The 13,618-nt window shown below is 32.8% G+C and overlaps 1 protein-coding gene across 1 annotated transcript; it reads right to left on the bottom strand.

Annotated features, from left to right (window-relative positions):
• Positions 1-6,545: 6,545 nt before the first annotated feature.
• Positions 6,546-13,292, bottom strand: LOC131613782 (protein NRT1/ PTR FAMILY 4.2-like). Its single transcript, XM_058885423.1, has 6 exons — positions 12,072-13,292; positions 10,970-11,075; positions 8,200-8,417; positions 7,678-8,097; positions 7,481-7,587; positions 6,546-7,291 (listed from the first exon to the last, which is right to left on the bottom strand). The coding sequence occupies exons 1-6, from the start codon at positions 13,290-13,292 to the stop codon at positions 6,550-6,552; spliced, it is 2,814 nt and encodes a 937-aa protein (XP_058741406.1). The 3' UTR covers positions 6,546-6,549.
• Positions 13,293-13,618: the final 326 nt, after the last annotated feature.

The following is a 13,618-nucleotide window of genomic DNA, read 5'->3' as shown; positions in this document are numbered from 1 at the left end:
TTGAGTATATTCGGTCAATAAGTTTAAGTTTGTGAAGAGTAGATTGTATGCAATACTTGATAGTTTCTTCTCTCTAAAGAATGAATTCTTTTTGTGTTAATATTTACTTTTCCATTTTTTATCTTTAACAAATTCAATCCAAACTCATAACTATGGAAACTGTTGAACGGCAGTTCAATGCACTGATCCCTGTGGAGACGATAATTTTTCCCGGAGTAATACTTCCTAATTTTTGTTGCTTGCCGCTATACCGCTCCAACAGTGCCTAATAGTCCCCCTCAGAGACGAAGCGAGCAAAACACCGAAAACAGAACTTCAAAGTGAAGCTCTTGATTAATGATTGGGATGTACATGATGTACGATCTTAGGGTCAAAAATTGGGGTATGACAGTACTCATTCAGAAAAGCCTTCTCCATCTCTTCCCAAGTAGTAATACTCCCTGCAGGTAGGGAATAAAACCATTCTTCAGCCTCATCAGTTAAGGTGAAAGGGAACATACGTAACCTCTTTGCTTCCTCACTATGCACATCTATCTTTAGAGTGGTCATCATAGTCAGAAACCTTTGAAGATGTTTATTTGCATCTTCGTTCACCCTTCCAGAAAAAGACCGTCTTTCCAGTTGATTGATAGTGCTGAGATGTAGCTGAAAGTGTGCCGCATTCACCGGTTGGTTCACAATTGTCATTCTACCAGCCGATGCATTATTTCCACCGTAGTCACCAAGAAGCCTCTCGACTGGTGGGGGTGGATCAGATGCCATTGTCTCAGGAATTGTCTCGGCGTCTGAATTGGAATGCTCTGAATGAACCGAAACTTCTTCCTCTTTCTCTAGTATTGTTGGATTTCCTTTGGATGTTGCCAATCTTTCTTGCTTAGCTCTTTCGAGTCTTGCTCGTAAATTCCTTTATCGTTCTGCATCAAAAGGTAAATTAGCTGAGGGCTTTCCTTGCATACAAGGATTAGAAACGGATTAGTGAAAACAAAAATTTAACAATACAGAAAAATAAAATTTTAGTTGCAGAGCAACAAAATTCTAACTGAACTCAACTTAAACTCAATATTATGGCAGTCCCCGGCAACGGCGCCAAAAACTTGATCGGTAAAATAGCAAGTGTACTATTTTGCCTCTTATAATAATAGGGAAAATTCCCCGAATATTGATCTCAGGGACTGCGTAGAAATAATGAGTTCAATTTAAAGTATTAAACAAAAACTTCAATTGGGTTTTGTTTGGTGAATATCACTTAGCGAAAATTATAATAAGCTGTAAATAAATTTGACTCTTTAAAAAATATGAGTAACATGCTAAGGAGAGTGGATGATTTATTCTGTAACAACTCTGGAACTTCTATTGCAACAACTTATTTTCAATAATCAATTACCGGTTCTTAAGGTTGTTTGATCCTAAGTCCTTAGTGAAAAAACCTTTGATCATTCATCCTAAACCCTAAGTCCTTAGATATTTACGATGAAATCAAGCAATTAAGTTATCAAGAATATTCTGTTGCTATAAGGTATTCCTAGTCCTAGGTAATATCTATTATAGCATATTCTCATGAAAGCATTATCAATGGTGGTCTGACCTAAATGATAATCATACATCAATTCCAATTTGTCCGAAAGGAAAAGCATTAAAAACATCAAGAGAATAAATTAACATCGAAAAACATGATTGTTATTGCAATTACAAACTCAAAGTCATTACAAAGTGAAATCAGGGCCAACCCCTAGCATTGGGGGGTTTAGCTACTCATAGTATTCAAAGAAAACAAAATATGGAATAAAGACATTACAAGAAATTGGAGGAGATTGAACCTTCAATAGCTTCCGTTCATGAAGATCTTCTTCTCTCCTAAACCCTTGCTTTATCCAATCTTCTATCGTATTCTCTTCTCTCGTACGTCCTAAAAGTCCCCTTCTCCTTACACAAACTTCATTTAAGTAGCTTCAGTATCAGTCTCAATGTTAGTAAAAAGTCCAAAGTACCCTTAATACAAGACAGAGTAAAACAGATCAAAAAGTGAAGTTTTTGTCCGCATCCATCTACACGGGCCATGTTGATTCACACATGCGCCCGTGTGGATCTTCTGATTCACGTGGCTTGGAATTCTGCATCAGGCCCAAAAACACGGGCAGTGTTGATTCACACGGGTTCCCGTGTTGATTCACATGGGCAGTGTTGATTCACACGGGTGCCCGTGTTTATCCATTGTCTTGATGTCTTTTTGTGCTTTCCCTTGGATTTTCCACACGAGCCGTGTTGATTCACATGGGGACCCGTGTTGACCTCCTAATTCTTTAGAAACTTCCATCTCTCCGCCATCTAGAGCCCCCAAATTGCATCCATTGTTTCTTCTGATCAAACACATCAACCTGAAACACTAACACTACCAAACAAAGGCATAAAGATGCTCTTTTGACATAATCTTTAAACAAAATGCTATGCAATACTATAAATTAATAAACATGATAAACTTAACATAAAAGCAATAAAACAACCGAATGTGTTACCGAAATGATGAATTTGTGCCGGATAAACTACGGAAACTTAAAAGAAATGGTGACCAATCAGGAGTCATTAAGCCCAAGTTCAGTTTCAAAGCAAAAGGATTCTTGGGAGTGAATGCAGTTTGGAAAAGTACCAATTGTTATTTCATTAACGTTTATTCTTCTTGCTGCATTGCTGAAAAGAGATTACTTTGGAGTAACTTAGTGGAATGGAAACAAAAACTGCCAAGAGGAGAATGGATAATAGGTGGAGACTTCAATGCAATATAGGTGGAGGAGGAGAGAATTGGTAGGGTTCAAGCTAATAGAGTAGAAATGGAGGAATTTTCTAACTTTATAGAACTTATGGAGGTGGTGGATTTACCTGTGATAGAGAATAAGTTTACATGGATAAATTCTAGTGGCAAAGCGAAGAGTATAATAGATAAAATTTTGTTATCAGAAAGGATCATCAATTTGTGGAAGATAGTGGCTCAGGTGACGGGTAATAGAGACATCTCAGATCATAGGCCTATATGGGTGAAAGCTTGTAATATGGACTGTGGACCTAAGCCATTCAAAGTATTTAATTGTTGGTATGAACATCCAGAATTTGAAAACTTTGTGAAGGAAGAATGGAATTCGAAGCAGGTTAAAGGGAGTAGGGCGTTTGTTTTAAAGGAGAGAATAAAAAATCTTAGGGAAAGGCTTAGGTGGTGGAACCAGAAGGTGTTTGGGTGGTTGGACCTGAAGATTGAGGATGAAGTAACTGATCTAAATGTTTTGGAAGAGGAGAATATGATCATAACCTCCCAATTGAATCAAGAAGTAAGTGAGAAAAGGAGGCAATTGCAAAATAGCATATGGAAAAATTTACACCTAAAGGAAAGTATTCTAAAACAGAAGGAAAGGGTTAGGTGGATAAAGGAAGGAGACAATAACTCTAAGTACTTTCATTCAATAATGAAATCGATAACTAGAAGGAATACTATAGTATAGATCCAAACATCACAAGGAGTTGTGGAAGGCGTGCAGGAAATAAAAGATGAGGTGAAGAAACATTTTGAGGAGAGATTTAAAAGGCTGGAGAGACCAAGACCGAGGTTAGCAAAGTTGGATTTTAACAGGCTTTCAATGGAAGACTCAGCTCTCTTGGAGGAGGAATTTACAAGGGAGGAAATCAAAGAGATTTTTTTCAGCTGTGAAGGGGATAGAAGTCCAGGGCCATATGCTTTTAATATAGCATTCATCAAAAAATGTTGGGAAATCGTGGGGGAGGATATAGTGAGGTGTGTTCAAGATTTCCAAAGTAAAGCTTCCTTTCCTAGAGCTCTTTCAGCATCATTCTTTGCATTAATTCCCAAGGTTGAGCACCCTCAAGGATTAGAGGAATATCGTCCCATCTGTTTGATTGGCAGCATATATAAAATTATTTCCAAGCTATTAGCAACAAGATTAGGGAAAGTTATAGGCAGGCTAATATCTAAGGTTCAGACGACATTTGTACCTGGAAGACAAATTCTTGATGGCGTGTTAGTAACAAACGAGATTGTGAACTTGGCAAAGAGAGCTAAGAAGAGATGCATGTTGTTTAAAGTGGACTTCGCTCAAGCCTATGACTGTGTCGATTGGAGGTTCTTAAAGGAGATGTTAATAAAGATGGGCTTTGGCCACCGATGGATGAAATGGATGGAGGCAGGAGTGTTCAATAGTAACCTATCAGTTTTGGTAAATGGGAGTCCCTCAAGAGAATTTAAAGCTGAGCGGGGTTTGAGACAAGGTGACCCATTGTCACCATTTCTCTTTACAATCGTGGCAGAAGGACTTGCAGGGTTGATGAGGCGGTCGACTGATAGAGGTGAGTTTGAGGGTTTCAAAATTAATGAGGAAATATTGTATGATCTACTATAATTTCTAGATGATACTATATTAGTGGGAGATGGATCAAGGGGAAATTTATGGGCAATAAAGGTAATACTTAGAGCTTTCGAGATGGTATCGGGGTTGAGAGTTAACATGTGGAAAAGTAAGCTCTATGGAGTTGGTTTGGATCATTACTTTCTTGAGGCTGCAAGTCGATTTCTTTGTTGCAAATTAGACAACATCCCTTTTAAGTTCCTTGGGGTAACAGTTGGAGGTAATCCGAGAAGTGTGAGTTTTTAGAACCCGATTATGGAAAATTTGAGGGCCAAGTTATCTCCTTGGATTGGGAGACTACTTTCCATAGGGGGGAGAGTGACATTAATCAATTCTGTAATCACTAACTTGTCGGTTTATCAAATGTCATTCTTCAAGATGCCAACAAGGGTGATAGAAGAGGTGGTAAAGCTACAGCAAAATTTCCTCTGGCATAATGCAGGAGAAAAGTAAGGAGTGCATTGGCTAAGCTGGAATACAAAATGCAAGAAGAAGGCAGATGGAGGATTAGGCGTTAAGGAAATAGAAAGTTTCAACAAGGCTTTGATATCTAAGTGGCCGTGGAGATTTCTGAAAGAAAATGAAGCGATATGGCATGAAATTCTGGAGGCAAGGTATGGAAGGTTGTCTAATAAGTTATTATTCAAGATTTCGAGTGGTAGACATTCACTAGAGTATATATGGTGGAGGGATATGATGAAAATAGGTGACTGTAACAGTGTTGGTAGCTTCACTCAAAACATTGCAATAAGAATTGGGGATGGTAGTAGGGTGCCATTTTGGAATAGCAAATGGCTGGGTCAATCTCCTTTGTGTGCTGTTTTTCGTATTCTGTTTCAGGTGCTGGAAAGTGAAGGAAATAGTGTGCAGGATATGGGTGTATGGGAGAACAACCAGTGGCAGTGGAGGATAGTGGAGAATGAGGATAATCTGAATCATGAAGCTTTGGAGGAATGGGCTGAGTTGAAACTGCTACTGTTAGAAGTTGAACCAAAGAGGTGGGAGAATGACATTTTTGTTTGGCCTCATAACGAATTGGGAGTTTTCAATGTGAAAGACTACTATGATTTGTTGGTGCAGCAGCCCACGGAAGTGGAAGTTGAGACGAGAATCAAGAAAGTGTGGGCTTTAGTGTGGAAGTCATGGATGTCGTCGAAGGTGAAAATTTTCTCTTGGAGATTGTTCAAGGATAGATTGGCAACAAGGGCACAGTTGGTTAAAAAAGGAATAATAGAAAATAATGATAATTCTTGCTGCGTTTTTTGGTGCAATTCTGGAAAACAGCCAACACTTGTTTCTGTCGTGTGGAATAGCAGCAAGGGTGTGGGGAAAGATTTATCAATGGTTAGGTTCAGATCATCAAAGACAAAATTCTTGCTGTATAGACTTTCTGCACATGGTGGGGGAGCTGAATAGAAAATGTGCGAAAAGGAGGGTGAGTGTGCTTTGGGTAACCGTTTGTTGGTGCATTTGGAAACATCGAAATAATGTCATTTTCAATAATGGTGTAGTAGACATAGAGGAAATTGTTCAAAATGTAAAGATGTATTCATGGTGGTGGTTAGCCATAGCGAACAAACAAAAATTAGCTTGTAACTATTATGAATGATGCCATAGTCCATTAGAATTTATGTAGGGCTAGGAAGACTGTAATGTGTTCTTGTTGGTTCTGAACTCGTGTTGTATTTGTTGAGAATTTCCCTGATTTTCGGTTCTGGTTGTTTTAATATATATAAATCATTGATTATAAAAAAAAGGATATTACACACATTTGTATTTTTTGACAAGTATGTGTTTGTGTGTGTGGATATATATATATATATATATATATATATATATATATATATATATATATATATATATATATATATATATATATATATATATATATATATATATATATATAATTCAATTTGTCATTACAAAAATATACATTTAATAAGTAACAATCTGTAACCGATGTCAAATATATTACAACCTATGTATAAATATAAATTTAACTCACTCTCAATCAATATCATACGTAATTATTTGTAAAAGAAATAGATAACTATAATGTAATGGTGGTACAATCCTCAATCGTTAAGTGACTAAATTATTTATTTAATAACATCATAGTCTTAACTTACATTTCCCTATAGTTTTAGTACCTCTTGGCAAAGTAAACATAAATGGAAAAATTAAAAAAGTTTATCCCACAAAGAAGAGCATAAAAAAAGTCCAACCTAGAATGATTCAAATCTTTTCCACCAAACCATTCCATGCCAAATCTTCTACTAACTGAATTACTTATACTTACCAACAAAGAACTAACAAACATCCCCATAGCACTTGAACACCAAGACAATGAAGTACAAATACTTCTCATACTTTCAGGTGATTCTGAGTAGAAAAATTCAAGCATTCCTCCTAGTGTAAGTGTATCAGACAATCCTAATAGAGTATATTGGAATGTTAACCAAAATAAAGAAAGCATATTCCCATTCTTGAATGCTTCAAGCCTTTTAAATTCAATGATTGAAGCCACAAACATTGAAATTGATACTAGTACTAATCCTATTCCCATCCTAAAAAGTGGTTGATAGATTTTGTTGTTTGTTGTTGTGCCTTTATTTTTGTTCATGTGTTTGAATTGTTCAAATATGATTATGAATGTTAGGGATATAATAATTGGTATAACGGCTATAGATTGTGCAGGGATTTCGAAATTGTATAGTTTTCTATTCATAAGATTTCCTTGTTGTACTGAGAATGTTAAGATTTGTGCTACGCTACAGTTCATCATGATTGTCGTGAGAAAAATTGGAAGAAGTCCTAGGAAAGTTTTTGTTTCCTTAACTTGAGCAACATCAATATTTTGATCCATTAATGCTTTGTTTAGAAACCTGAAAAAAATCCAATATTTTATTTTATTATATGAAATACTTGTAGAAACACTAATACCTATCATGAAAGTGAATCATATATATAAGTATCAATTCTATGAAAAAGTGAACCACGCAAATCCTAAGTAATTACACTACTAGAAGTATTTCAATTATGTAATTAAGATGGTTAAAAGGTAAATCACTTACTTGAATTTTTCTCGAGTTTGCTCTCTAGGAAGCAATTGTTCTATGACATCACGATTCAAACATCCAACTGTTGAAACCTTTATATTTCTCATTGAGGCGGCAAGTACCTTGAAATAGAAAATACCAGTAATTTAATTTAGCACTAAGAAAAACACATGAACACTAATCCTAACACTTTTAGGATTTTTCTATGTTGCAAAAATATAAATCACCTGAATGATTCGAGTCACTGAACTTCCAGCAGGGCGTTTATATCTATACAATGAAAATCCAGACACAAAAGTGCACAATGCCAAACTTGAAACAAAAACCATTATCATAAAACTTGTACTCCATCCATATTTTTGTTCAATTGAAACCATAACACTTGTTGCCAGAAGACCTCCAGTACATAAACTAAAAAAATACCAACTGAAGTAAGAGGAAATGAGGATCTTGTTATTTTGATCAAGTTGATCCGCACCATGTGCAGCCAAGGTAGATCTAATTCCCCCAACTCCTATGGATGTAGCATAAAGTCCAGTGTAAAGAAAAAGAGCTTGAATATAGGATGGTGTTTTGTTTTCTGGTGGTTGTAAATTAGGGTTTTGTGATTGGTATGTTAGCATGAGTAGTCCCTGCATTTTAAAGAAATCAAAAGCTAGATTAGATTTGGTTTAATATTTTTGCTTGTTTAAAAAAAATATATGTTTATAAAAGAGAGAATGATATTTCCTTACCAAAATATGTAAGACATTAGAAAGTACAAATGTTGTGAACCTTGTTATGTAAGAGTCACTTATAAATCCCCAAATAAGGGTCAACACAAAAGCCGTTCCCATGAAATTGGTAACCATGTTTGAAGAATCAGCAACTGAATAATGCATTGACTTTAAAAAGTAGTTAACTAGAGTCATTGCATTGCCCGAGATGACCAAACATTGCATTATCTCTACAACTGCATATATAGAAATGGTCATTTGATTGGTTAATATTGTTCGTCATAATCATTTTTTGTCATATAATTTAATATCTTAAAGATAAATAAGTGAAATGCCTTGGACTACAATCCGTCCCTTACCATTGAATTTCCTTACAACTACTTAGCTGAATTAATGGAATGTTATAATCATATTTTTACTTGATTGTTACTCTTAATTTATTTAATATAATTACCAATAGTTTAACCTGAATTTATATCTTTCTAAATAAGTGTAATACAAAGATTTTTTTTTTTAGGAAGTCATATATCCTAATATTACTTACTCATGATCAAACACGTTTAACTAGAGATTTCTTATAAGATCCTGTACAATAGTTTTTATATAATTGCATTTGATAGTTTAAGTAGTAGCTGAATTTGTGAAAAAACATATATCTATTTTTCGGGTGCAGTCACCCCGGTCACCGTGCATAAATAAAAATCTATGCACCATGCATAGGTTATTATGGACCATTGGATCATTTGATCAAATTCTAGACATCAATTATTATTACTCAATACTCAATACTCACCACTCAATACTCAATACTCAATACTGGATTAAAAACATGATCCAATGACTTATGTAGGCTTATGCATGGTGCATAAGTAAAATCCTTATGCATATTAGCCAAAATCCTATTTTTCTATTATTACTTAACGTCTATTATGCCCAAACTTAATAATGAATCTTGTTATTTTTGATAAATTTCAATAAAATATTTTTAAGTTTTTTACTTTTTTTATTATTTTAAAATCCATTTTTTATTAAAAATAATAAGAATGTACCTTTAAAATATTTTAAAACTTTGTATACAAATTACTCTTTAAACAAATTTAATTTTTTTATTTATATATATTAAATTATTTCAACTATCTACAAAGTCATATATAAGTAGCAAAATCACATCAGGGGTCCTTTAAATTATTTTTTTAACAGATTGGTCATTTAAGTTTTTTTTGGTAATAACTTGCTCCTTTAAATTAACAAATGTGTTTAATTAGGATCCTACTTTATGTATATTAGATGCTACTTTAAGTATCTAGAATTCTAATTTATACATTTTGATACAATTTTAAGTATTTTAGGTAATTGATTTAATCAAAAAATTTAAAAAAATAACTGTATACACATGTTTTAACTTAAAGGACTAAATTGTTAAAAAAAATTAAGAACTAATATTAAAAAAATAACTTAAAAAATCGCTAGTGTAATTATACTTATATAATTAAATAAAAGTATGTATATGGTCATAAATAAAATGGTCTAAACAAATCCCACTAATTTTAGTAAAAGAGTAGATTTTGTAAAAACTAAACAATAGAAAGTTAAATCATATTTTACTAAAAATAAACAGATATTATTTTGGACCATTATTTAAGATGCGTATTAGGGCCCATTATGAAAGTATATCTAAAATTATTTTATTTGGTTTTCTCCATAGAATCCTTAAAATCTCGTTTTTCTTTTATAATAGACGATCCTCGGACCCATCAAGGTAATACTCAACATTGAAAGAAGAATATAAGTTTAAAAATAAATAAAAAAAGAAATATTAAAAAATTAAATAAATATTTTTGGAAAAATAATTAATTAAATTATAAAATACATTCAAATTTAAAAAATTACTTTTAAACATCATTAAAGAATGATAAATATGGGTATAAGACATTAAAAATATTATATTGTAAAAATATATTTTGAAAAAAGTTGTGAGTTAAGTTATTTTATAAGTTTTTTCACTAAACTTAATAATCAATAATTTTAACATAGATAAATTTCTATCATATTATGTTATATTTTTTCAACTATTAAAAACATTAAAATGATAAGCATTTTTAATATTACACATTTAGGGCTTGTCTAATATACTTGATTTTTAGTATATTGTTAAAAGAAAAAATATATATAATACATACTACTATACATATAAGTTCCTTTTAAAAACCAACTATAAATAACAATTTTTTTTAGCAAGGTATATTGTTTTATATAATTACACAAGAAATTTATACGGTTAAAATATATAACATCATTAGTTTTAGTCAATGAACATTAAAAAATATTTTTAAAACATTCAAAGAATAGAAAACATATATTAAAATAATGGATCAATATTGTTAAACTTTTTTAATTGTAATTCATTTCTAATATTAATTACTGTTTTGTTACATTGATTCATTGAACTAATGTTTACTTTAAATTCAAATAATTTTTTATTTTATTTTAAAATTTTTACTTAAAATTAATAATATTGTTATTTTTTAAATAGCTTGTTATTTGTGAATCATAACTAATTATTTTATATAATTTCTATAAAATTTAAAAGATGTGAAATAGATGTTATACGTGATTAAAAAAATTATACTTATAATTAATTTTAAATAAAAATACAAAAAAGGAAATCAAAACTATTTAAATATAAAATAAAAGGATAAATTTCACAAATAAGATAAAAAATAAGATATTAAAACTATAATAAAACTATAATTAAACTTAATTTTTAAATTAATAAAATTTGGCTTACCACATGCAAAGGAAGCAGCTCTTATTCCACCATGCTTTCTTGGATCTGCTGTCTTGCCTTTGTAGTCAGTATATTCACCACTTCCCATATTGCTAAGCTCTGAATCCTATAAATATATTTGAAATTAAGTTAAAGAAAATAGCCAAAATTTTCACAAAATAAAAAATAAGAAATTAGGAGAAAATATAAACACCACTAGCATGCAAGACACGTTAAATACATAGGGCAAAATTTAAAATCCAAAATAAGGGAAACATACCATGTTGTGAAAGAACTAATCAAAACAAGTGACTTAATAACATTAGCATTTTAGTTTGAAGATATATAATATTGATGCCTTGTAAAAGTAAAAAAAGTAAAAACATTTTAGAAAGAAAATCACTTAAATCAGTCAAACTAATTTCTCTCTTTTATTAAAAGTATTTTGAATACAAAAAGTTGATTTGATTTGAACTTTGAGGGCTTTTTAAAGTTACTTACACAGCCTATTAAAGAAGTCTCACCTCCACATCAAAAGTTTAATCATGATCTCTTGAATTTTTTAATAGTCAATTGTTTTAATCAACTGAATCAATTTTTACCGATACCTTTATCTTTTAATATAAACTCAAAAATATTACCACTCTTTTTATTTTTTCTAAAACATAACTTAAATATAGTTTTTCACTTTTATAATTTTTATGAAAAAACTTGCATTCTCACCAACTTCGACTTGAAAAGCACACTAAAAACTTGCATTTCTCTTAAAGTGGATTTTCATGACAACGAGAAAGGTAAGTCCTTCATTAAACACTCTAAATCTACTAAACCCTCTAAATCCACTTAACCATCAAAATTTTCAATTTAGATCCTCGGCAGCAAGTAATATCATAGCCACTTGTGCAGTCAATTTTTTTTTTTTTTAAATCAAGAAATATATTAAATAGAAACCAATCAAGAACAAAGTACAAGGCATAACACCATACAAAAAAAATTACACTCCTATTGAAATTTAACTTAAGTAAAACAATGGATTATTGCTAAACTCATAGAAATTACAATTGGAATGTGTAATTTTCCCGATATATGACCATCTCCAAATTAGAGCTTTACAACTCCACACCACATCTCTTGAATTCCACGACGAGATGTTGAAAACTATATCATTCCTGTGCAACCAAATGCTCCAAATAATGGCTAACCAAACAATTCCCTCATTTCCTCTTTTGACCTTCTTTGCGCGACAAAAATTGCTCCAATACCATAAATTCTCCTTAAAATTATCAAAACAATTATAATCCAATCCTATCCATTCGGCCATCTCCTTCCAAACAATAGCGACATTGTGACAAAGCGAAAAAGAATGAAGCAATGTCTCGTCTACTTCCTCACAAAAAACACAATCTAAACTAGAAGAGGAATTAAGGATACCTCTATTCAAAAGCATGTCTTTAGTTGGGATTTTGATGAGAAAACTCCTCCATCCGAACGCTTTGACCTTTAGAGGAACTTCCTCCTTCCAAATATCTTCAAACACCGTATCATGACGATTTGCCGGACCAAAAGGAATATATCTTCTAGACAAGGCATAATAGCAAGAAGAAACAGAATATACTCCATCATCCTCATGCTTCCAATAGGCCGAATCCTGTTGATCCAGCTTTAAATCAAACAACGATAATAGATGAGCCAAGGAAGCAGCCGATCCAGGAGTAACCAGGACTGTCGGCAGCACAAAACTGTTGGTTGTAGCGGCTGAACCGTCACTGTTAGGAGCAGCAGCTGTACCGTTACTAACTGGGGCAGCAGCGAGAAAATCCGTGGCAGTAGCGATACCAAGGTCACCCCAAGTCCAACACCCATCCTTCCACCCTCCCATAGCTCCAATAGAGGCATCTTGCAAGACAGAAACAATATACAAATACGGTAAAAGATCCTTTAAAATTCCATCTTCCAACCAATGAGCATGCCAAAAAGAAATTGAATGGCCAATACCTACATGGAAAAAACAATTGTTAGCAAAAAAATCCGCCGGTATTTTGTTCTCCATCGAAGAAATATCCGCCCACCACACCGAAGATGACCAATCCTTTGATTTGTTCTTAACACACAAGGTATCCCTTAACTTCACATCCACATACCTCGCCTTCAAAATACGGTACCATAAAGTGTTAGAAGCCCCAAAAATTCTCCAATTCCACTTCAAAGGAAGAGCATTGTTGAAATCTTCCAAATTTCTAACCCCGAGGCCACCCTTCTCCACCGGTAAGCATAAATCATTCCAACTTACCCAATGCATTTTCCTTTTCTCCTCCGAACCACCCCATAAGAAATTACTTTGCATTTTATTTATCTCCGCTATAATCGTTTTGGGAGCTTTATAAAAAAGAAAGAGTGAAAATCGTCATACTACTCAAAACCGATTTTAAAAGGGTGATTCTACCCCCAAAACTAAGCCACCGACCTTTCCAAGAATTCAATCTCCTCCTAACATTATCCAAAAGATGATTCCAAGAGGAAATCCTTCTAGGATTTATTCCAACCGAAATACCGGGGAATTTGACCTCTTTATGCTTCGTCCTACAAGAAAGAAAATTAGTTGAAACACCCATAAAACGAAGATTGATGTTAATGCCAATCAATTTGCTCTTATGAAAATTAATTCCTAAA

Source organism: Vicia villosa, linkage group LG6 (assembly GCF_029867415.1).
Source record: "Vicia villosa cultivar HV-30 ecotype Madison, WI linkage group LG6, Vvil1.0, whole genome shotgun sequence".
NCBI classification, from domain to species: Eukaryota; Viridiplantae; Streptophyta; class Magnoliopsida; order Fabales; family Fabaceae; genus Vicia; species Vicia villosa.
The sequence above is the reverse complement of the archived record's forward strand: the minus strand, read 5'-3'. Positions and strand labels throughout refer to the sequence as shown.